Raw genomic sequence first — 24,307 nt, 5'->3', positions numbered from 1 at the left:
AACACAGAGGTATAACATCTTCCATTAGGGCTCGTTCACACAGGCGGATCCACAGCGTCGCAGAACCGCCGACAATGGACCCCTACAGTGTGCCTCAGATTTGCCTGCTCTGAGTGGCAATCCACCGCTACAAGCAGACACACTGCGATGTGCAAGTCGCCGCGCACTTGCGCAGTATACTCACACACATTGCGGCTGCTCTCGGCCTAGCTCAGGGAGCAGGGCGAGCGGGCGCTGATTGCTGCTCTGAGTAGGCACATCTGGAGGCACATTTTAGGGGTCCATCGTCAGCGTATACACAGCATAAAATACGCTGTGGATCCGCCCGTGTGAGCGAGCCCTTAGGCTAGGTCTCCACACAGGTTTTTTTCTGGCGTTTTTTGCCAAAGTCAGAAGTTGATTCAGTAGGAAGGAGAAGTATAATCCTCCCTTAATATTATCCTTTCCTTTTGAATACACTTCTGGCTGTGGCTCGAAAACTGCAGTGGCAGTTTTCCAAAAAAATGCAAGAAAAAACCTGTGTGTAAACCTAGCATTACATTTTTTTTTTGTTTGTTTTGTTTTGTTCTTTTTTTATTCCAACATATTTTTTTTTTTAAGCCTTAGAGAAAATCACTTGTTTTTGCTATAACAAATTTCTGTTGCAAACATCTTTTTGAACATATATTGTTAGAAGTCCAGGCACGTGTCAAATAAACCCACAACCTTCCCTAAACTACCAAAAGCTTCAGAGTACTTCTTAGGAGCAGAGGTAAAGCAGGCGCAGAGGTACAGTAGGGGATGCAACTGGGCCTTAGGGTAGGTTCACACAAGTGGATCTCCAGCGTATTTTTCGCTGCAGATCCGCCACTGAAGGATCGCTTTATGGTGACTTTAGAAGTGCCTGCTAGGAGCGGCAATACGCCGCTACGAGCAGATACACTGAAGCGATTTGCAAGTCACCGAGCATGCGCGGTGTACTCGCACACATCGCGGCTGTTCCCCCTGCTCTATGAGCTAGGCCGAGAGCTACCACGATGTGCGAGTATACTGCGCATGCGCGCTGCGACTCGCACATCACAGTGTCAGCTAGAAGCGGCATATTGCCACTCCGAGCAGGAACTTGTAAAGGCACCATACAGCTGTCCTTCAGCGACGGATCTGCAATGTAAAATACGCTGGGAATCTGCTTGTGCGAACGTACCCTTAATATCTAAAGGGGCCTCTAAGCCTCATGACTTAAATATATAAATTGGCCAAGGGTCAAGGACAAGTAATGACCTTAAGTAATGACTCCATATAGGTCTGGCAATAAATAGTGAACTGTGCCATTTGTTTTTGGCATAGAATTATTTACTAAATATACATAGATATTGCAAATATTAATATATGTACATAGATATGAATAAACTGATATTACCTAGATCGTGGCCTTGTTGTATGCTTATGTGGTTCTTGGTGAACAGCTGAAAAAAATGACATTAGTTAAAATGTATTTTAGATCTGGCTGCCTTTTATACTTAATGGTGTATAAAAATACAGTTAAATCTGAACACTAAATTATTTTCATGATTATATAAGTAGAAATAAGAAGCATATACATAAAATAGAAATATATGTAATTGTGGATCTGTGGAGGCTGTAGGTAACAAACTGAGACAGTTTCAATTTGGCATATTTCTAAGGGAGACAGATTATCAAAATCCCATTAATACTGTAAGATTACTTTGCAAGATAAGGATCAGATCAAGAGATTACCAAGTAAACCCAGCTGTAAAATTTAGGAGTAAAGAGGTTTATTAAAATGGTCTTGGTGTACACAAATATACTAGACGGACAACACCGTGTATAATCCACACGTGAGCTATGTCTTTTTTGCACTGCTATTAGAGATGAGCAAATCGAATATGACGGATCCAAATTTGTTACGAATTTCATAAAAAATTTGATTCATAACGAATCTGAATATCTAAATGGACTCCATTTTCTGCAGGCTGGGGGGCTAAAATGGCAGATCCACGTGTGAGGACATGGGGCAAGGAATTCTGGGAAGGTGTGACAGAGGGATGACCCTGAATCACATGGTGGCATGCAGCCTATCAGCAGCCAGCCAGCCCCTGTGATGTCACAGTCCTATATAATTGGCAGCCATTGCTGCAGACAGGCATTTCAGCATTTTTTTTGCAAAGAAATAGCAGACAGTGTGTGTGTTCCAGATGAAAAAAAGCTTTACAGCAGCGATTTACCACAAGCCAAAATCACTGCAGACAAGCAGTGACGGGGAGAGAGAGAGAGAAAGAGAAAGTACTCTTTTGGTTGTATTACACAGCGACTCTGTACTGCTGCACTGAAGTGTACTACAACTCTAAATCTAATAGGAGCTAGTTAGGGTGAGCACTTAAAGCCACAGTCATCTGCTATTAGTGCCTAATACAGGTTGTAAGCGTAGTGGAGCATATTGTGCTCCTCTCATAAGTGTAACCTGTACGTACACCTAGGTGATGTACCTGCTATTAGTGCCTAATACAGGTTGTAAGCGTAGTGGAGCATATTGTGCTCCTCTCATAAGTGTAACCTGTACGTACACCTAGGTGATGTACGATTTTTTTTCCTGTTAAACTCATTTGGGCCAGTTACTCTGAAAGGCCAGCCAAACCTACACACCTGGTTTTGTAACCTAATACAGTTGTAAGCGTAGTGGAGCATATTGTCCTCCTCTCATAAGTGTAACCTGTATGTACACCTAGGTGGTGTACGGTTTTGTACCTGTTAAAGTCATAAGGGCCTAGTTACTCTGAAAGGCCAGCCAAAACTACACACCTGCTTTTATAGCATAGGGGATAAGATGCCTGATCGCGGGGTCCCGCCACTGGGGACCCCCATGATCTTGCACGCCGCACCCCGTTAAAATCAGTCCCCGGAGCGTGTTCGCTCCGGGTCTGATTACTGTCGATCACGGGGCCGGAGCGTTGTGACACGTCACGCCCCCTCCCATAGGCTTGCATTGAGGGGGCGGAGTGTGACGTCACACAGGGCGAAGCCTTGACGTCACAACGTGACTGACAGTAATGTCACAACGTGACTGACAGTAATCAGACCCGGAGCGAACACGCCCCGGGGACTGATTTTAACTGGGTGCGGCCTGCAAGATCATGGGGGTCCCCAGCGGCGGGACCCCCGTGATCAGGCATCTTATCCCCTATCCTTTGGATAGGGGATAAGATGTCTAAGCGCCGGAGTACCCCTTTAAATGACACATTCAGAGTTTCATATGCAGTTTCGAAGTACCAGCCGTGTTTACTTATGCGTGCATGGCTTAATATTTTAGACAAGCATATGATACTGGCAGGATCTACCCAGTAGCCCTCCCGGGTCAGGCCTGCACCACTGAGAGGGAGGACCAACTGACACACTACTCTGTCATTGTTCCGCTGTGCGGCCTACATACTGTGTCATTGTGCCGCCATATGGTCTCCTCATACTGAAACCACATCCAGGCTCTATCATAGTGCCGCCCTATGGTCTCATCATGCTGCTGCCACCTCTAGGCTCTGTCATTGTGCCGCCATGTGATCTCCTTGTTATATTGATCTTGTAGTTTGACAGTATTTTTTCAAAGTAAACGCTTCGGGCACCCGGGTCATGAGCATGGGAGGGGGGACACTGAGAGGCAGGGGCTGGGACAGGCGGTAGCTGGCCTCGCGGCAGACTGCCAGCTCGATTTTAAGATACAAGTACGAGCTTTTTCACTGCAGCAACTTATACATTGCAGCAATTATACACTATTGGAGCTGGAATTACCATGGCTGTTGGCACCAGACTTGCCCTCCAATGGGTCCTCAAAAAAGGATTTAAAGTTTGCTCATTCCAATTACCAGGCTCTGTCATTGTGCCGCTGTGCGGCATTGATTCTAATAGCGACGCCTGTAATCTGCATGTCATACTGAATAACAGTATTATTTCACTTACACAGCACACTCCCTATGTGTGTTAAAACAAAGCAAAGTGTTCTACACCCCTATCTCTGTAGGTCGGAAATAGTCGTTTTAATAGCGATTCGCCACAAATTTTTTGGGGGAAATTCGGTGAATCGGATGAATCAAATTTTTCAAAAATGTGCTCATCTCTAATTGCTATTGGTCTTCTGTCTTTTAATTAAAAACTAGAAATATATTTATTTCATAGTGTCCCAAATGTTCTTCTGGGTGTGCAGAAATACAGGGACACAATGATGTTTTCCATAGTCTAACATAGTAACAAAAAAAGTATATGTTTAAAAGGACCTATCAGTTTTATGTCATATTACCTGTCTTGAAAGACTGGAACTTAATTGTTTCACTTGGTCCGAGATGAATTCTGGTATTTTCTTTTAAAGCTGGATTCACAGAAAAGTAGAAACATGTTATTTATTATTATATTATAATAATATTATTCAGGAAACATACAATTACATACATATGTCCATTCAGAAAACACTTCTATAATTACAGCACATTTATATAACAGCTTTTTCTGGACCATCAAGGCTTTCCATGTTCAATCCTGATGGCATTAGAGTAAATTTCCGCATACATAATAATTACCATGGAAACGGAGGGTGCCAACAATTAGTAAGGAATAGTTTATATGATCTTGTCCTCCCTCTGGTAAGGAAGTGCCACGCTACAACTTGCTCTCCGTCATTGCCATACGTTAGGGCTTGTTGACATCTATACCACAGAAGTATGCCAGGAGATACGTTTAAATGGTATGCTGTAGACTTCTATTATGTAAATGTTGCCAAACATATGTCTGTATGCAGGGCTGCCATCAGAAATTTCGGGGCCCCTTACACAACTCAAGGCCTGGGCCCCCTCCCCCCGTGGCCTGCACCCAATTTTATTTTATCTTCTAGATATATATTTCTAATTAGATTAGAGCATTCATGGAGGGGGTGTGCCAGCTGCGGCTTCCTGCGGGGTACAGACATCAGCTTCTGGCAAACTGCCGGGGCCCCGCGCGATCTATAACTTATCCCCTATCCTTGGATAGAGGATAAGTTATTTTTCACCAGACTACTCCTTTAACGGCTCCGGGCATTTTAGTATAAGCAGCAAATTTTATTGGTGGGGGTCTGACTGCTGAGACCCCCACCGATCACCTCGGTTGAAGTGGTTCTCCAGCTGTTGGAAAGCTAAGACTCCCATCATGTCTGGAGAGCCTCTGGCAATGGGAGTTGTAGTTTTGTAACAGCTGGAGAGACACAGATTGGACACAGTTTTACCCATCATAACTGCAGAACTTACAAGTGACCACAGCTCTGATGGGACAGTCAGGAGAATACACGATATCAGTGACCTGAGTGACGTCTTCTGACTTGAGTGATATCTTCTCCGTTATCTTTTCTTCTTCATCTGGTCCAGGGACCAGGTCTTCCTCCAGCTCCATCTTCTCTGCAGAGTCTGACATCCAGACATCATTGGCTCCTCACTTTGTCAGTAGATTATCATCCTCTGCATGAAGACAGTAATCATTATAACCTTGCCAGAAAGTGTACCCTAAATAAAATACTGCCCCACACTGTACCCTGAATATAATTCTGCTATACACTGTACCCACTAAATATAATCCTGCCACACACTGTACCCACTAAATATAATACTGCTATTCACTGTACCCTAAATATAATACTGCCATACACTGTACCCACTAAATATAATCCTGCCACACACTGTACCCTGAATATAATACTGCCATACACTGTACCCACTAAATATAATATTGCCACACACTGTACCCTGAATATAATACTGCCACACATTGTACCCTGAATATAATACTGCCCCACACTGTACCCTGAATATAATACTGCTACACTGTATCCACTAAATATAATCCTGCCACACACTGTACCCTGAATATAATACTGCTATACACTGTACCCTGAATATAATACTGCCACACACTGTACCCACTAAATATAATCCTGCCACACACTGTACCCTGAATATAATCCTGCCCCACACTGTACCCTGAATATAATACTGCCATACACTGTACCCACTAAATATAATACTGCCACACACTGTACCCTGAATATAATCCTGCCACACACTGTACCCTGAATATAATACTGTCATACACTGTACCCACTAAATATAATCCTGCCACACACTGTACCCACTAAATATAATACTGCTATTCACTGTACCCTAAATATAATACTGCCATACACTGTACCCACTAAATATAATCCTGCCACACACTGTACCCTGAATATAATACTGCCATACACTGTACCCACTAAATATAATATTGCCACACACTGTACCCTGAATATACTGCCACACATTGTACCCTGAATATAATACTGCCTCACACTGTACCCTGAATATAATACTGCTACACTGTATCCACTAAATATAATCCTGCCACACACTGTACCCTGAATATAATACTGCTATACACTGTACCCTGAATATAATACTGCCACACACTGTACCCACTAAATATAATCCTGCCACACACTGTACCCTGAATATAATCCTGCCCCACACTGTACCCTGAATATAATACTGCCATACACTGTACCCACTAAATATAATACTGCCACACACTGTACCCTGAATATAATCCTGCCACACACTGTACCCTGAATATAATACTGCCATACACTGTACCCACTAAATATAATCCTGCCACACACTGTACCCTGAATATAATACTGCCATACACTGTACCCTGAATATAATACTGCTATACACTGTACCCACTAAATATAATACTGCCACACACTGTACCCTGAATATAATACTGCCACACACTGTACCCTGAATATAATACTGCCATACACTGTACTCTGAATATAATACTGCCACACACTGTACCCTGAATATAATACTGCCACACACTGTACCCTCTGAATATAATACTGCCACACACTGTACCCTGAATATAATACTGCCACACACTGTACCCACTGAATATAATACTGCCATACACTGTACTCTGAATATAATACTGCCACACACTGTACCCTGAATATAATACTGCCACACACTGTACCCTCTGAATATAATACTGCCACACACTGTACCCTGAATATAATACTGCCACACACTGTACCCTGAATATAATACTGCCATACACTGTACTCTGAATATAATACTGCCACACACTGTACCCTGAATATAATACTGCCACACACTGTACCCTCTGAATATAATACTGCCACACACTGTACCCTGAATATAATACTGCCACACACTGTACCCACTGAATATAATACTGCCACACATTGTACCCTGAATATAATACTGCCCCACACTGTACCCTGAATATAATACTGCTACACTGTATCCACTAAATATAATCCTGCCACACACTGTACCCTGAATATAATACTGCTATACACTGTACCCTGAATATAATACTGCCCCACACTGTACCCACTAAATATAATCCTGTCACACACTGTACCCTGAATATAATCCTGCCCCACACTGTACCCTGAATATAATACTGCCATACACTGTACCCACTAAATATAATACTGCCACACACTGTACCCTGAATATAATCCTGCCACACACTGTACCCTGAATATAATACTGCCATACACTGTACCCACTAAATATAATCCTGCCACACACTGTACCCTGAATATAATACTGCCATACACTGTACCCTAAATATAATACTGCTATACACTGTACCCTGAATATAATACTGCCACACACTGTACCCTGAATATAATACTGCCACACACTGTACCCTCTGAATATAATACTGCCACACACTGTACCCTGAATATAATACTGCCACACACTGTACCCTGAATATAATACTGCCACACACTGTACCCTGAATATAATCCTGCCCCACACTGTACCCTGAATATAATACTGCCATACACTGTACCCACTAAATATAATCCTGCCACACACTGTACCCCGAATATAATCCTGCCACACACTGTACCCTGAATATAATACTGCCATACACTGTACCCACTAAATATAATCCTGCCACACACTGTACCCTGAATATAATACTGCCATACACTGTACCCTAAATATAATACTGCTATACTCTGTACCCACTAAATATAATACTGCCACACACTGTACCCTGAATATAATACTGCCACACACTGTACCCTGAATATAATACTGCCATACACTGTACCCTGAATTTAATACTGCCACACACTGTACCCTGAATATAATACTGCCACACACTGTACCCTCTGAATATAATACTGCCACACACTGTACCCTGAATATAATACTGCCACACACTGTACCCACTGAATATAATACTGCCACACATTGTACCCACTGAATATAATCCTGCCACACACTGTACTCTGAATATAATACTGCCACACACTGTACCCTGAATATAATACTGCCACACACTGTACCCACTAAATATAAAACTGCCACACACTGTACCCACTAAATATAATCCTGCCACACACTATACCCACTAAATATAATACCTCTTATCCTCTGTGTCCTCATCATTCCTCATCACCCCCAGAACCCCTGCCAAACCTCTCCTCATCACTACTATAACACCCCCCGCAGTTCTCCTCATCACTGCTATAACCCACCGCAGCTCTCCTCATCACTACTATAACCCCCCCCCCGCACCTCTCCTCATCACTACTATAACCCCCTCGCACCTCTTATCACTACTATAACCCCCCCGCACCTCTTATCACTACAACCCCCCGCACCTCTCCTCATCACTACTATAACCCCCCGCATCTCTCCTCATCACTAGTATAGCCCCCCGCATCTCTCCTTATCACTACTATAACCCCCCCTGCATCTCTCACCACCCCCATAACACCCCCTGCACCTCTCATCACCCCCATAAACCCCCTTCTCATCACCCCCATAACCCCCCTGCATCTCTCATCACCCCCATAACACCCCCCTACACCTCTCATTACCCCCATAACCCCCCCTCTCATCACCCCCATAACCTCCCCATGCACCTTATCACCCCCATAACCTCCCCATGCACCTCTCATCACCCCTATAACACCCCAAGCACCTCTTCCCCTGCACCTCTCATCACCATTGCAGTCTGCAGACAACACAATCCCCACCCGCCCCTTCACTTACCCTGCCTCGGGGTTCGGTGCAGCTGCTGCTCCTGTCACAGTGTTCCACTGCACGGGGAGGATCCATCGAGAGGATGCTGGACTGGAGATCGCGCCGGGACAGGTTAGGTGACTGGAGTAGACGTGCGTCTGCGCGGGGCACGTCGACTCCCATCAGCCCCTGGCCTGTCCGGCCCTGCAGTACTTCTTAAGGGGCCCACGCCCTAGAAAGAGCAGGCCTCATAGTCCTGCGGGCCCCCCGGACTATGAGGCCCGGTCATAGTTCTGATGGGCACCCAGCCAGGAGTCAGTGAGTGATAGTCGCAGTCACTCACTGACAAGCCGGAAAAAAAAAAAAAAAAAGGTACAGGGATGTCCAGGCCTCCCTGAAGCTCCGGGCCCCATACAAGTGTATGGGTTGTACCCCCCTGATGGCGGCCCTGTCTGTATGGACCTGTTTGTGTAGGGTTTTTGTGGGATAGAAAAGTTCTGGATGTACTATTTTAATGTACCACAAAAATGGTATACAATTTTTATTTTCATAGAAGTATATATTAGTGACATGTGGTGTTGTATACGTTTATTTCCCCATAGAAGTATATCAGTGATGTATTGTGTGGTATGGTGTGGTATGATTTAATATACTTTTTTTTTTGTTTAGTTTTTTTGCCTGTTTTACATAGTCTAACATATGAACAAAAAATACATGTTTAAAATGTATGCAAACATTTACAACAAACAAAAACATATACCACCAATACAGATGCAACTCTGAGCTAAATTTGTCTTGCTTGGGTACATCTATTTGTGGGATACCACAAATGGATGTGTGTGGTATAGATGTGAACCTACCCTTTTTTCACATGAAGCATGGTGGGGAGGCATTGTACATGAACAAGATTATGTGAATGATACCTGTAGATGAGAATGTAAAAACTGCAACATACAAGGTGATGAGAAAAAAAAATAACTGCAACCAAAGCAATCTTCTACCTTCTAAGTGATTCACTGTGTTTTCCTTTAATGCATTTTGACCAGGCGGTACTTCTGTGGTGGTCTTCTAATTGTCGAAAGAAAAGAACAATATTTTATACAAAACTTAACAAAACAGTTATTAGTATTTACCCTTTTTAGGATTTTTATCCTGGAAACAAACAAATCAGTTATGTTTAAAAAATTTCCCCCAAAAAGCGCCATATTCATCACATGACGTTTTAGGGGCCAAAAACACAGCAACCAAATGTTAGCTGGGAGTCAATAGAAAATATCAAATGCCATACCTACATGGCATAGATGTTTTTGGTGTTTTTTCAACATAAAGTGGTGTTTTTTTGGCTCAAAGGCAATAAAAAAAAAGGTCTATTTTTATTTTTATTTTACAAAAAATTGTGGCGTTCTTTCTCCCATAGAAATGTATAGATTGAAAAAGAAAATGGCAGAAAAAACTTGAGTACATGTATTTGGGTGTTTTTTTCTGGTGCCCAACCCCCCAATTCTTTAACAGAAATCCTTTGAGTCAAATGATGCAAGAATCACTTGTAGTGAGAAAAATTCAGGGGAAAAAACGTCACAGAAAAACAACTATACTAATACACACTATTTTAGGGGGGAAAATAGCACAAAAACTGCATCGTGGAGGAGCAATTAAAAAGGGACAGTTTTCTATGGCATTTTCTTTTAAGTAAAAAAAAAAATGGTGAACACAATGTGTGTCTGTCGGCAGTCTAAAATCCAATTTGGGGAAATAAATGGCACCCGAGCTTCACAGGTCACAAAGGATATCCACACCAAAACTAAGAAATCCAGCAGCACTCCGATATGAGTAAAACTTTTAGTGCAGTTTATTCACCCAATGTCATAGCGAGGTTTTGGCTTTTTGGCTGCCCACTTGCAACCTTTCTCAAGCATGCTATATATATTTATTTACTACGTTTCTGTAAAAGTTGTACTACTTTTGGTGTATAGTCTTGTAAAATAAAGAAATATCAACTTTTTAATTCTTTGATTATAAATTATAATGATTTGGTTCCAACATGACTTTTCTTTGTAATCCTTGTCCTACTATATAAAATGTTTATGTTTGTGTATTTCTATTACAGAACAATGTACATTCCTTAACAACTTAGACAAATCTTGTCATTTTGTTCACATAATTATACAGACTTCAATGCCCTTTAGTTTTTAAATCTGAAATACCAAACCAGTAGTTTTACAAAAACCTTATTGTCAAAACCAAAGGCTTTAACCCAATGATCCGTGAATGCAGAGACACAGTAGATTAGTATGTAACCAACATGTGCCCACTAGGAAAGAATAATCTAAAGTTTCCATCTTTTCTCTGAACTACGGTCATTGAGACAGCCAAGAATAAATTCCATGGCAGTGTAATTGAACTGAAATGAGAAGATTTAGGCTTGTACCAGTCCTCCTTAGCTATAGACAGGTATATTCTAAACAATGCGAGATATGAAAGCACATCTATCATGGAAAGATTGTATATACAACAGGGATGTGCTCAGGAGGGCTTTGAAATGTGCTAAACAGAATGTAATAAGCACTGATGTATATTGTGGGGGTAGAAAAACAGAAAAACATCAATTATCACTGACTGGCTTGTTGTTACTAGTTTCCACATCAAAGAGGATCAGGGGCTCGGAGTTAGCCGGATCTTCACAGACCGTCTCAAGCTGGTTGGAAGAGAAAATGAGATACCGAAGGAAAGTTATACGTTATAATTCAAGATTTAATCTATGCAAACAAGGCCACAAGAGGATGGCCTAACATTCTCAAACTGGGTAAAACGGTGGCATTTCATACATGTTTATTATTGTAATAAATAATATTAAGCCCTGTACACAGACAAATTCATTTTGAATTTTCAATTTGAGGGCTTGTTTTTTACAGGACTAATTGTGCTTTGTAATGACTGCTGACCTCTTTCCATGAAGTATGCTGCAAAACCAAAATCGTTTGGGAGGGAATCATTTTAAGCTGTTCACCTTGCGGTAACGCTGACATGTTATTAGTATTCTTCAGGTCAGTATGCTTACAATGATGTAGTTGATAATTTATGTAGCTTTATTATGTTACTACTTTAGAAAATGAAAGGGAAATTGACAGCAGGTTCACCCGCACTTAGCCCAATACACTGAAATGATATATAACTTGCCCGGATCGGTGCTGCTGTTCCAGAGCTAGAGGGTGTATTAGCATCAGTTGCTAAAATGTAAATGTTTTCCTCTGTGCAATGGAGGTGGGACTTGCTATAACCAGCATCCCTGCCTCCGACCTCTCTGCTCATGTGGGCAAAGGGGTCCATGAATAATTTCAAGGTGGGCAGGCATATTGGAGCAGATGATGCTGGGTATGCCGGGTCTCGCCTCCATTGTGCAAAGGATGGCATTTACATATTAGCAATAAAGTGCAGGCGAATCGGCTGTAAGTTTCCCTTAAACTTATTTTTTCCTTTTTTTAAATAAATGTGCTTAAAATTGCCCTATTCTTACATCTATAACTTTAAAAAAATTTCCATCTGCGGGAGAGCAAATTTTTTGCACCATGATCTTTAGTTTTCTACCAGTCCAATTTTGGTTTAGATGGGACTTTTTCATCAGTGTTTATAATTTATATATATATATATATATATATATATATATATCTTTTTTTTTTTTTATCTATTTTTTTTTTTATGGTAACTTTTGTTCTAATGTTTTTAGTAGTTCGATTTGATTCTGAATTTGTCATGTTATGGCTGATTGGTGTGTGTGCATGTTTTTTTTTTTATAAGCTCTGGCTCCACTGTGTTCGTAGTGTATGTTGGCACATAGGCTCCCATTATAAAAATGTATTGCACTCAGCATTCTATTTTATAGGATACTTTAGTCAAGTTTGCTCTTCAATGCAGTTAAAAAAAACTTCTCCCTAACGTATGCTAAAAGGACACTTTTTTTGAGTATGTCAGGTCACTGAGGTCCCAAAGATACATTTGGCAAATGTACCAGGAATTGATGGGGGTTTATATTGTTGCAGCCTGTTATAGTGCTTGCTACTAATTCCAAAAAATTTAAAGAACCCTTATTCAATTTAGAATCTACTCCCGATTTTAGTTAAACAACCAAACCAAGAGCTGCCTCAAAACTTCATTGTGTGAAGGCCTACATATGTATGAAGCATTATTGTCTTACCTCTTTCCTAGCGGAGCAAACTGTGTTAGTTCCACGGTATGCCTCATATACACCATCTGTGCTGGGCTTTACAGGTGCTGTCAAATATAAAAACACATATTTGTGATGTTTCTTATCAACACACGTGACTGTATATAGTCTTTTAAATGATCTCATTTTATTCTTAAAGGGGTTCTCCGGTGCTTACACATCTTTTCCCTATCCAAAGGATAGGGGATAAGATGCCTGATCGCGGGAGTCCTGCTGCTGGGGACCCCCGGGATCTTGCACACGGCACCCCGTTTGTAATCAGTCCCCGGAGCGAACACGTCTGATTACAGGCGACCACCGTAAAAGATGTGTAAGCACCGGAGAACCCCTTTAAACTTCCTGTATTGTGTATGGCCTCCTTAAGTTGTTTTTAAAGGGGCTATCCAGGAAAAAACTTTTTTTATATATCAACTGGCTCCAGAAAGTTAAACAGATTTGTAAATTACTTCCATTAAAAAATCTTAATCCTTTCAGTACTCATGAGCTTCTGAAGTTAAGGTTGTTCTTTTCTGTCTAAGTGCTCTCTGATGACACGTGTCTCGGGAACCGCCCAGTTTAGAAGCAAATCCTCATAGCAAACCTCTTCTAAACTGGGCACTTCCCGAGACACGTGTAATCAGAGAGCACTTAGACAGAAAAGAACAACCTTAACTTCAGAAGCTCATAAGTACTGAAAGGATTAAGATTTTTTAATAGAAGTAATTTACAAATCTGTTTAACTTTCTGGAGCCAGTTGATATATAAAAAAAAAAGTTTTTTCCTGGATAACCCCTTTAAAGGTTACTGACGCTAAATGAAATGATGTCATATCAATCTTTTTTCAATCCATTGGTGTCTGATCAGTTGGGGTTCGGTAGCCTGGACCTAAAATACTTTTGCCCTACTATAGCGCCCCTACTGGCCAAGGGCCTTGAATTTTTAAACCTGCCTCATTCAAGTGTTATAGTTTTTACACAGTGGTATGTTGGAAGCACTTTACTAAGTAGAGTGTTGATGTTGTGGGGTTCCCACCAGCTGGAGTTTTTGATTTGGATACAACCAAGAAAGCATCTTTATATGCCCAGACTGATAATCTTCCCTACTGGGCACATTCCCAGTAGATCAGGATTGGGGTGTTAGAAAAAAAAAAAAAAACAGCTGACTCAGAAAGCTTGGACGCCAACAGAGATCATTAACCCTTAATTATTAAGAATGTATTACGTACTGCTCTTGTTTGAGAGGGTTTTCAGTGTCCACGCTTCTTTCCACATTGTGTCTATTCCTATTTTGATGTTAGGAAGTTAGTACTATATAGAGACGAAGTTAAATACACTCTGACTAGTGTCTTTTTGTGTGACTGACTACATCTATTTTTACAAAACCTGATTACACATGGAGAAAAGTGCAGTGCATTTCTAATAGGACGTGTCCACCCATTTTAATAGTGCAATTCATCATTTCAGTCATGCTTGCTGATAACATTTGCATAATATTAAGCTGCTTAGCAATGTCAAGGGACACACACAAAGCAGTAAACTAGGTCATATGCAGTGACAAATAATGTCAAAAAATGCTTATACCCCATTAATGATGCAGTTAAATTTTGGTTTTTGCATTTTGATTTTTTTCTTCATCGCCTTCTAATAGCCATAACTCTACAGACTCATCTACAGACCTATATAAGGGCTTGTTTTCTGCAGAATCAATTGTACTTTGTAATGACACCTTTCATTTTTTCCATAAAATATGCTGCAAAACCAACAAAAAAAAAACATAAAAAGCTGTGAGGTGAAGTAAAGAGAAAAAAACTAAATTTTTCAAATTTAAGTGACATGTTAGGTGTATTATTTAGGTTAATTATTTGTCAAACTTTTTTAGTTTTTGTAATGAATATGCATAAAACGGTTGTCCAGTGAAATAAACAGATCTCTTTATTTTAGCTATGCTTCCTTGTAGCTAAGACATCACGCCACACTCTCTAAAAGCAGTCTGCTCCATCATTGCTTCCCCCTCCCCTCTTGTCTGTTAAGGATGAGACCATTAATGTGAAGAGGGGGAGCCCATATTACTACTCATTAGATTTGTAAGACAGCAGAAAAGCTTGCTCAGTTAAAGTAGTTTTCTTCAAAACAGGCTCACTACTGTCTTATCTGAGAAAGGCTTCCTAATAAACAGTAATATAAGCTTCCCTTCTTCACATCAATGGTCTCGTCCTTAGCAGACAGGAGAGGAGGGAGGAGAAGGGACATAGCTGACTGCTTTTGGAGAGTGTGACGTGATGTCACAACTACAAGAGAGACAGCAGAGCTAATATGGAAGATCTGTGCAGTATGGATAATAACATTATATTAGTAAGTTGCTTTATTATAGTTTTAAACGCCATACCAGGTTGGTTTTTTTTAGCGGACAACCCCTGTAAAATCACCCTTTCCTGACTAAGGGCTTATTTTTTTCACTGTGATCTTAATTTTTATCAGTACCATATAGGTTTAGATGGGAGTTTTTAAACACTTAAAAACATAGTCCTCATTTACTAAGCTAAAACAGACCAGTTTTTGTTGGGTTATTTTGGTGCAGAGTGTCTGCGACATGTCTGCGCCAGTGTGCAACAGTGTGAGCCAGGAAAATCTGACAAACCCGACATTGCACTGTGAAAAGCCGAAAAAGGGTCGTGGTCTGTCCCAAAGGGGGCATGACTGGTACAAAAAGGGCGTGGTTTCACAACCCAACCTACTATTGACAGAAAATCCTGTGGATAAATGGCTGGAAAGTTCCACCTAGAAAAAGCTGGTCAGAAAATGTTCCCGACTTGTAAATCTGTGAATCCCCATAGTAAATAGAGTGGAATCCTACAAGTCTGAAACAACATTTTCCACTAGTAAAAACCCCACACTCTTAGTAAATGAGTCCCAAAGTGTTCTTAAAATCATAGGGGGAGATTTATCAAAACTTGTGCAAAGGAAAGTTGCCCAGTTGCCCATAGCAACCAATCAGATTTTTTCTTTCATTTTAACAAGGCCTCTGCAAAATGAAAGAAGTTATCTGATTTGTTGCTATGGGCAACTGGGCAACTGTTCCTCTGCACAGGTATTGATAAATCTCCCCCACAGTTTCTGAAATGTTTCTTTCCTTGCTGTTTATCATGCAGGATCATAAACATATTTTAATAGATCTGAGAGAAAGGAATAGGGAAAAATCACTGAAGCCTGGGTAGGTGAGTAAACTATTGAATGTGTGGTGGTGGGGTGTGTGGTGCAGGGCAGAGGTTGTTACCCTAAGGGCAGATGGCATTAACCCCTTGTATTCGTGATGCCAGGGTGTGGTTTAGCCAAAAACCACCCAAAGGTATACCACTGGATCCTGGGCTAGGCACGGGAGCAATAAAGACTCTGATGCTAAGTTATGGACAACGGTAGCTTTACTGAGGGTAGACAGTTGGTAAAGTCTATACAGTTTAGCCAGGGCCCAAGGAGGTGACCAGTGACACAGAGACCTTGATGGCACTTGTAGTAGGACTGGACAATTGAATGCAGACCACGCTGACTTGACAGATGACAGTGACTGACTTGACTTGACTCATAAAGCTGTGACTTTAGCTAACTTGACTTGATGGTGGCTGCAGGACTGGACTTTGAGGTCTCCAACACTCTGGACACACACACAAGGCACAACTGCACTGGACCTCAGCTTAGCAGAAGAGCAGAGCTCAAAGAGAGCAAAGCTAGCTCCACCCAGGGCTTATATGGGGGAGACTAGCAGGGAGTCTATAGGTCACTCTTGGGATCACCTGGTCACTGGTACCTCCTGGGTAACAATCACATGATATATCACATGGTATAACTCTTAAAGCAACATTACATTTTATAACACTTTACATGGTAAAACATATTTACAATGGGGAAAAAAGTGCAGGGGGCCTTGGGGACACTGAAGGAGGCTGCCTGACAGGACAGCAGGAGTATGGGGTAACACCCCCTTTTACTGGGCCACCACAAATGCCAGGCATTAATTCATCCGCTACCTTTGACTACCAGGGAATAAACAATAATTCCTCTATTACCCTAGCCTAGACCACAGTGGAAGCACTAGTCCAACAAGTATTACACCACCAGGGACAAAGTTATTAGCTCTTCAATTTGTTTCAGTAGTTTTTTTAAATGCAGATTCTACCCTTTCATTAAGAGATAGCACAAGTCTGTGGCTCCATGTTAGCTAGCAGTTTGATTCTCATTCTAGACATGTCTGCTCGGGGGAACAACAGCACGATAGATTGGCATCGGAGGAGCTGTATATAATTTATTTATGTACAAATACAAATAGATGGTGTTGATCTGTCTTTTATAATTTTGTATAATACATTTACTATATAACCTTGATGTGTTAATAAAACCCCAAATGAATCTTTGAGAATACTGATACAATGCATGCATTCTGCTTATGGAAGAAATGCGCCAGCCTTAGCAACTGCCTTACAGGAATAATCAACAGAGAAAGAATAAAAGAATAAAGACAGAATTCAAATGTTGTTCAACATCCTAAATATAAATCATGTAATTATGGAACATATATATATATATATATATATATATATATATATATATATATATCCACAGGAAAGGAGGGCAGCACACAGACGTAATCAATCCAGGTGAAGTTTTATTTCATCCCCAGCACAATACAAAGGTGCAACGTTTCAACGATCTCACATCATCGTTTTCGATGCTTGAAAATGTGAGATCGTTGAAATGTTTATGTCTGTGTGCTGCCCTCCTTTCCTGCGGATATCTTAAAGTTGGGATCTCTGACCAGGGCCCAGAATATGGCGTGCACTGACTGACTGTTTGCATTTTTTAGGATGTGCTGTTCTTATCTCTCATATATATATATATATATATATATATATATATATTTAGAAATGTATGGAATTCTCAGCTCACCCTCAGAGGCCCCGAGGCGCACGGACTGTGCGAGGCAGCACCACTTAGCAAGATAAGAAACTGGATGTCCAGCGCCAGGATACGTGCAAAACAGGTTCTTTATTGCTTTAAAACGCCATGACAGGGGTCAGAGTGTGACGATTAAGGGTGCTAACGCACCTGAAACGTGTCACACTCTGACCCCTGTCATGGCGTTTTAAAGCAATAAAGAACCTGTTTTGCATGTATCCTGGCGCTGGACATCCAGTTTCATATATATATATATTTATATTGATAATTTAAAAAAATTGACCAGGGAAGTTATGTGAGTTAAAAGCTTATAAATCATAAACAGGCATGGAGAATCATGACTCATGTTACAGCATTTTGAGTCAAATGGTATACAGAATATATAATTTTTTTTATGATTATTTATTTATTTAGTAAGAACATATTCTTATTCAGAGATGCATTCATTCGCATTAGTCTCTCTTACAAATAGTTATTAAAGCGATAATATGAGATTAGAAAAGAAATTTACTTATGTCCAGAGAATGTTCATGAGTGGTATCTGGTACTGCAGCTCAGTCAGATTCAGTAGTAAGTCATAGTGCTGCAATACTAGACACAACCTATGGACTATAGTAGCAATATTTTGGGAAAAAGTGGGCCAATTCTTTAACCTTCTGACCCCTGTTATGGTACTTGTCAGGATTAGTAGACAACTTATAAATAGTTACTTTGTTTAATGCCCTTACCTTTTTTAAATTTTTGGCATGCTTTTGAGATGTCCAAAAAACATAAATTTTATGTCTCAAAAATGTCCAAAAGACAGTTTTTTTTTTACCACTGAATTGTATGGACATCAATAGTAAAATGTCTGGACATATTTTTTTTTAACAAATAGCATTTGCTAAAAAATAAAAATAAAAAAAACAATGGAAAACAAAAGAAGAATGACAACTGAAAAAATATTTATGTCAGGCCCATCTTAAGCGTGTTTAATGTATCGACCATAACAACAACATGTGGCAAAAAGTACAATATTATAAAATGTATTGAATGCTTAACCCCTTAACGACGCAGGACGTAAATGTACGTCCTGGTGATGTGGTACTTAACGCACCAGGACGTACATTTACGTCCTGAGTATAACCGCGGGCATCGGAGCGATGCCGGCACAATGTGGATCGCAGCCAGGGACCCGCCGGTAATGGTGGACACCCGCGATCCCGCGGATGTCCGCCATTAACCCCTCAGATGCCGTGATCAATACAGATCACGGCATCTGCAGCATTGCGGTCACATAACAGGATGATCGGATCGCCCGCAGTGCTGCCGCGGCGATCCGATCATCCTGCACGGCAGACGGAGGTCCCCTCACCTGCCTCCGCTGTCTTCCGGGAGTCTTCTGCTCTGATCTGCCTTCCCGCAGATCAGAGGAGAAGATGACCGATAATGCTGTGTCCTATACATAGCACTGAACAGCATTAGCAATTGAATGGTTGCTATAAATAGTCCCCTATGGGGACTATAAGAGTGTAAAAATAAAAGTAAAAAAAGTAAAAAAAAAAGTAAAAAAAATGTGAAAAACCCCCTCCCCAATAAAAACGTAAATTGTCCCATTTTCCCTATTTTAGCCCCAAAAAGTGTAAAAAAATTATTTTATATACATATTTGGTATCCCCGCGTGCGTAAATATCCAAACTATTAAAATAAAATGTAAATGATCCCGTACGGTGAAAGGCGTGAACGTAAAAAAAAAAAAAAAAAAGTCCAAAATAGCTGCTTTTTTATAACATTTTATTCCCAAAAAAATTAATAAAAAATGTAATAAAAGTTTTGTATAAGCAAATATGGTATTAATAAAAAGTAAAGATCACGGCGCAAAAAATGAGCCCTCATACCACCGCTTATACGGAAAAATGAAAAAGTTATAGGTCTTCAAAATAGGGGGATTTTAAACGTACTAATTTGGTTAAAAAGTTTGCGATTTTTTTAAAGCGCAACAGTAATAGAAAAGTGTATAATCATGGGTATCATTTTAATCGTATTGACCCAGAGAATAAAAAAACATATGTCATTTTTACCATAAATTGTCCGGCGTGAAAACAAAACCTTCCAAAATTTGCTAAATTGCAGTTTTCTTTTTAATTTCCCCACACAAATAGTCTTTTTTTGGTTGAGCAATACATTTTATGATAAAGTGAGTGATGGCATTACAACGGACAACTGGTCGCGCAAAAAACAAGCCTCCATACTAGTCTGAGTTATGATTTTTTGAAGGGGAGGAGGAAAAAACGAAAACGTAAATATAAAATTGTCTTAGTCCTTAAGGTCCAAATGGGCTGAGTCCTTAAGGGGTTAAAGGGGTAATCCCGTGGAAACCTTTTTTTTTTTTAATCAACTGGTGCAAGAAAGTTAAACAGATTTGTAAATCACTTCTATTAACAAAATCTTAATCTTTCCAGTACTTTTTAGGGGCTGTATACTAAAGAGAAATCCAAAAAAGAAATGCATTTCCTCTGATGTCATGACCACAGTGCTCTCTGCTGACCTCTGCTGTCCATTTTAGGAACTGTCCAGAGCAGCATATGTTTGCTATGGGGATTTTCCCTGTCTCTGCTCTCGACAGTTCCTAAAATGGACAGCAGAGGTCAGCAGAGAGCACTGTGGTCATGACATCAGAGGAAATGCCTTTCTTTTTTGGATTTCTCTTTAGTATACAGCTTCTAAAAAGTACTGGAAGGATTAAGATTTTTAAATAGAAGTGATTTACAAATCTGTTTTCTGGCACCAGTTGATAAAAAAAAAATAAAAAAAAGTTTTCCACGGGAGTACCCCTTTAAAAGAGTACTCCCGTATAGGGTTTTGACTTTTTATTTATTTTTTAGCAATATTCCCATTGTGTCAGGTATAAAAAAGTACCGGAGTATTCCTTTAAATGAAGCTATCATATGTTCATAGTTTTTATGTTCTCAAGTAAAGAACGAACATGTTTAATACTGCACTGTGTAAGAAAATAAAGCAGATCCAACGACAAATTAGATTTCAGAAGAATGTAGAACTGACTCACTTGGTTTAAGTATTTCAGACAGCAAAGTTTTGGGAAGTGTATCTGGTAAATCGTATCCATTTTTCTTAGCAACAATAAGGTGGAAAGCTGCAAAAAATTCTGCCAATGTCAAAGCACCATCACAGTCAACATCACTAAGGTCCCTGAAAGAAAACAGAGAAACAGAATATGAAGAAAGGTTTCGAGGCACAAATGACACACATTTTGATGTTCACGAACTTTGCTGCTTCAGTGATTTTAGGTCTTTTAGTCAGATGATTCTATGGTATACTAAAGTACAAGTAGAAACATTTCAGAAGTGTTTTTACCTTTAATTGACAAACACATCAGTTTTTTACAGTGTTGATCCTTCTTTTTCAGGATTTCTACAATTCACCCTAGCATGGGATTGAGATATGGGGAATTTCCTGGCCAAGGACCCAAAATTTCTATTATGTTAAGATCCAAAAACAGTGAAGCTGCAAACTTTGTAAAAAACCAAAATCTGTGTCAGTCTCAAAACTTTTGCTTACGGCTGTACATGGCGATAGAGCTGCACGCTATATTTTATAAACCCAATTAAAATATACATACATATAAGTATACATGCAGAAACAACAAGTGCCGTGTTAAGACATAACTATATAAACCTGAATTCTGCCTGTCTGACCTACTCCTTTAGCAGTGCCTACAGTATGCTTTTCTTGTCCATTGTGCTAAACAGAAGTTAGGATTAAAGGGGTACTCCGGCGTGAAGACATCTTATCCCCTTTCCAAAGGATAGGGGATAAGATGCCTGATCGCGCGGGTCCCGCCGCTGGGGACCCCCGTGATCTTGCACGCAGCACTCCGTTACAATCAGTCCCTGGAGCATGTTCGCTCCGGGTCTGATGAGTGGCGATCACGGGGCCGGAGCATTGTGACGTCACGGCCCTGCCCCCATGTGACGTCATGCCCTCAAGCTGTCATGCCCCCTCCCATAGGCTTGCATTGAGGGGCGAAGCGTGATGTCAAACGGGGGCGGAGCCGTGACATCACAATGTCACGGCCCCATGATCGCCACTCATCAGAACCGGAGCGAACATGATCCGGGGACTGATTGTAACAGGGTGGTGCCTGCAAGATCACGGGGGTCCCCAGCGGCGGGACCCGCGTGATCAGGCATCTTATCCCCTATCCTTTGGATAGGGGATAAGATGTCTTCATGCCGGAGTACCCCTTTAAAAGGAGTATCAAAAAGTGATCGCATATCACTAGGATACATTATACTTTTATGATAAGTAAAGGTCTGACCTCTTATACCACCACCAATGATGAAAAATAAAGGACCACAATGCTGAATTAATTACCTACCTACAGTTTTTTGGAAGCCAAAGCCAGAAGTGTAATCATAAGGAATGAGAAATATAAAGGAAGGAGTTTTACCTTTCCTACCTCATGAATCCATTTCTGGCTTTGGCTCAAAAACTGCAGTGGCAGTTTCTCAAAAAGTGCCTAGTGAAAACATAGCCTTAGGCCATGATCCCACAATGAAATTTCCGAGAGGAGTTTCCTGGCGGAAAAATTCAGCTAGGAAATTGAGTTGCAGCAAAGTCCCATTGTTTTTATTATTGATGGTATTCTGCTGCACCGTGTATGCGGGTGAATTTTTGGAGCAGAAACATCTGAGGGGGTTTCTGGTTGGACATTTCTCATTCTTTCCACTGTGTAAACATAGCCTTACTGTTATCCCCGTGTCTACATGGCCTCCCCCTCCACCCCGTGTCTACATGGCCTCCACCTCCACCCCGTGTCTACATGGCCTCCACCTCCACCCCGTGTCTACATGGCCTCCACCTCCACCCCGTGTCTACATGGCCTCCACCTCCACCCAGTGTCTACATGGCCTCCACCTCCACCCCGTGTCTACATGGCCTCCACCATCTAAAGTAATGCTAGGGTTACTCATTCACCCTTGAATGAAAAGAAAGCTAATGTTTCCATGAAAAATATGGCATATGTGAATGCTGGCAACCAGAGGTAACAAGGCTATTTGTCCTTCCATATTTACCAAATGTGTGAAAGTTCTGGGATAGAAAGCTTTGATTTGGTAAAGAAGCTTCTTGCTACAGAACCTGCAAGATATTAGAAAAGAAGAGCATTAGGTGTTTAATATCAAAGCTGTAATGTTTTTGCCATGTTATATTTTAGAGTATACTGTATGAAAATGTAATAAAACAATTATTAAAGGGGTATTCCAGGCCCAAACTTTTTTTTATATATCAACTGGCTCCGGAAAGTTAAACAGATTTGTAAATTACTTCTATTAAAAAATCTTAATCCTTCCAATAGTTATTAGCTTCTGAAGTTGAGTTGTTGTTTTCTGTCTAACTGCTCTCTGATGACTCACGTCCCGGGAGCTGTGCAGTTCCAATGGGGATATTCTCCCATCATGCACAGCTCCCGGGACGTGAGTCATCAGAGAGCAGTTAGACAGAAAACTTCAGAAGCTAATAACTATTGGAAGGATTAAGATGTTTTAATAGAAGTAATTTACAAATCTGTTTAACTTTCCGGAGCCAGTTGATATATATAAAAAAAGGTTTTGCCTGGAATACCCCTTTAAAAAGGATATTTTAAATAAGCATGCACACCTTAGTAGTGACAGATTGCTATTTCTTCAGGCCTCTGTCACTATAGAGCAATGGGGGAATGAACTATTAACTGTGGTTTTAAGATTACCAAGTGGTAGTCCTTGTGTGCATAACATCACACCATTACTATAACTATTTTGGTGCATGTTTACATTTCAGATGTTTTCTGTATTGTGCTGTTTTACCATATAACTTGTTAGGAGTTGCACGCGCAGTTCAACGTGCTGGCTGCGGGCACACTCCTAGCCCGTTCCCCCATACCGTCCCCGGGGCGGGCACTGCTGCGTCCCGCATACTGGGTTGCGGGCACACTCAGCCACCTACTATATACCCTGCCGCGCTCCTGGCTCTTTCGTTCTCCCTGACAGCCGACGTGCGTGAGCCTGCTTCCTAGGGCGCGCGTGCCAGCTCTCTGAAATTTAAAGGTCCAGCGCACC

General features: G+C 40.9%; 1 protein-coding gene across 3 annotated transcripts in view; it reads right to left on the bottom strand.

Moving 5' to 3' along the window:
* REPS2 (RALBP1 associated Eps domain containing 2) overlaps positions 1–24,307 on the bottom strand; it is a 158,927-nt gene that overhangs the window by 27,429 nt on the left and 107,191 nt on the right. For all 3 annotated transcript variants that reach the window (XM_056556814.1, XM_056556815.1, XM_056556813.1), the window contains 7 exons: positions 23,288–23,351; positions 21,259–21,401; positions 13,258–13,334; positions 11,683–11,760; positions 10,067–10,133; positions 4,286–4,354; positions 1,400–1,445 (listed from right to left, as the gene is read on the bottom strand). In XM_056556814.1, the coding sequence (XP_056412789.1) occupies positions 1,400–1,445; positions 4,286–4,354; positions 10,067–10,133; positions 11,683–11,760; positions 13,258–13,334; positions 21,259–21,401; positions 23,288–23,351 (544 nt within the window). The remainder of the gene's footprint in view (positions 1–1,399; positions 1,446–4,285; positions 4,355–10,066; positions 10,134–11,682; positions 11,761–13,257; positions 13,335–21,258; positions 21,402–23,287; positions 23,352–24,307) is intronic.

Source organism: Hyla sarda, chromosome 2 (genome assembly GCF_029499605.1).
Source record: "Hyla sarda isolate aHylSar1 chromosome 2, aHylSar1.hap1, whole genome shotgun sequence".
NCBI classification, from domain to species: Eukaryota; Metazoa; Chordata; class Amphibia; order Anura; family Hylidae; genus Hyla; species Hyla sarda.
This window is presented reverse-complemented; position numbering and strand designations above follow the sequence as displayed.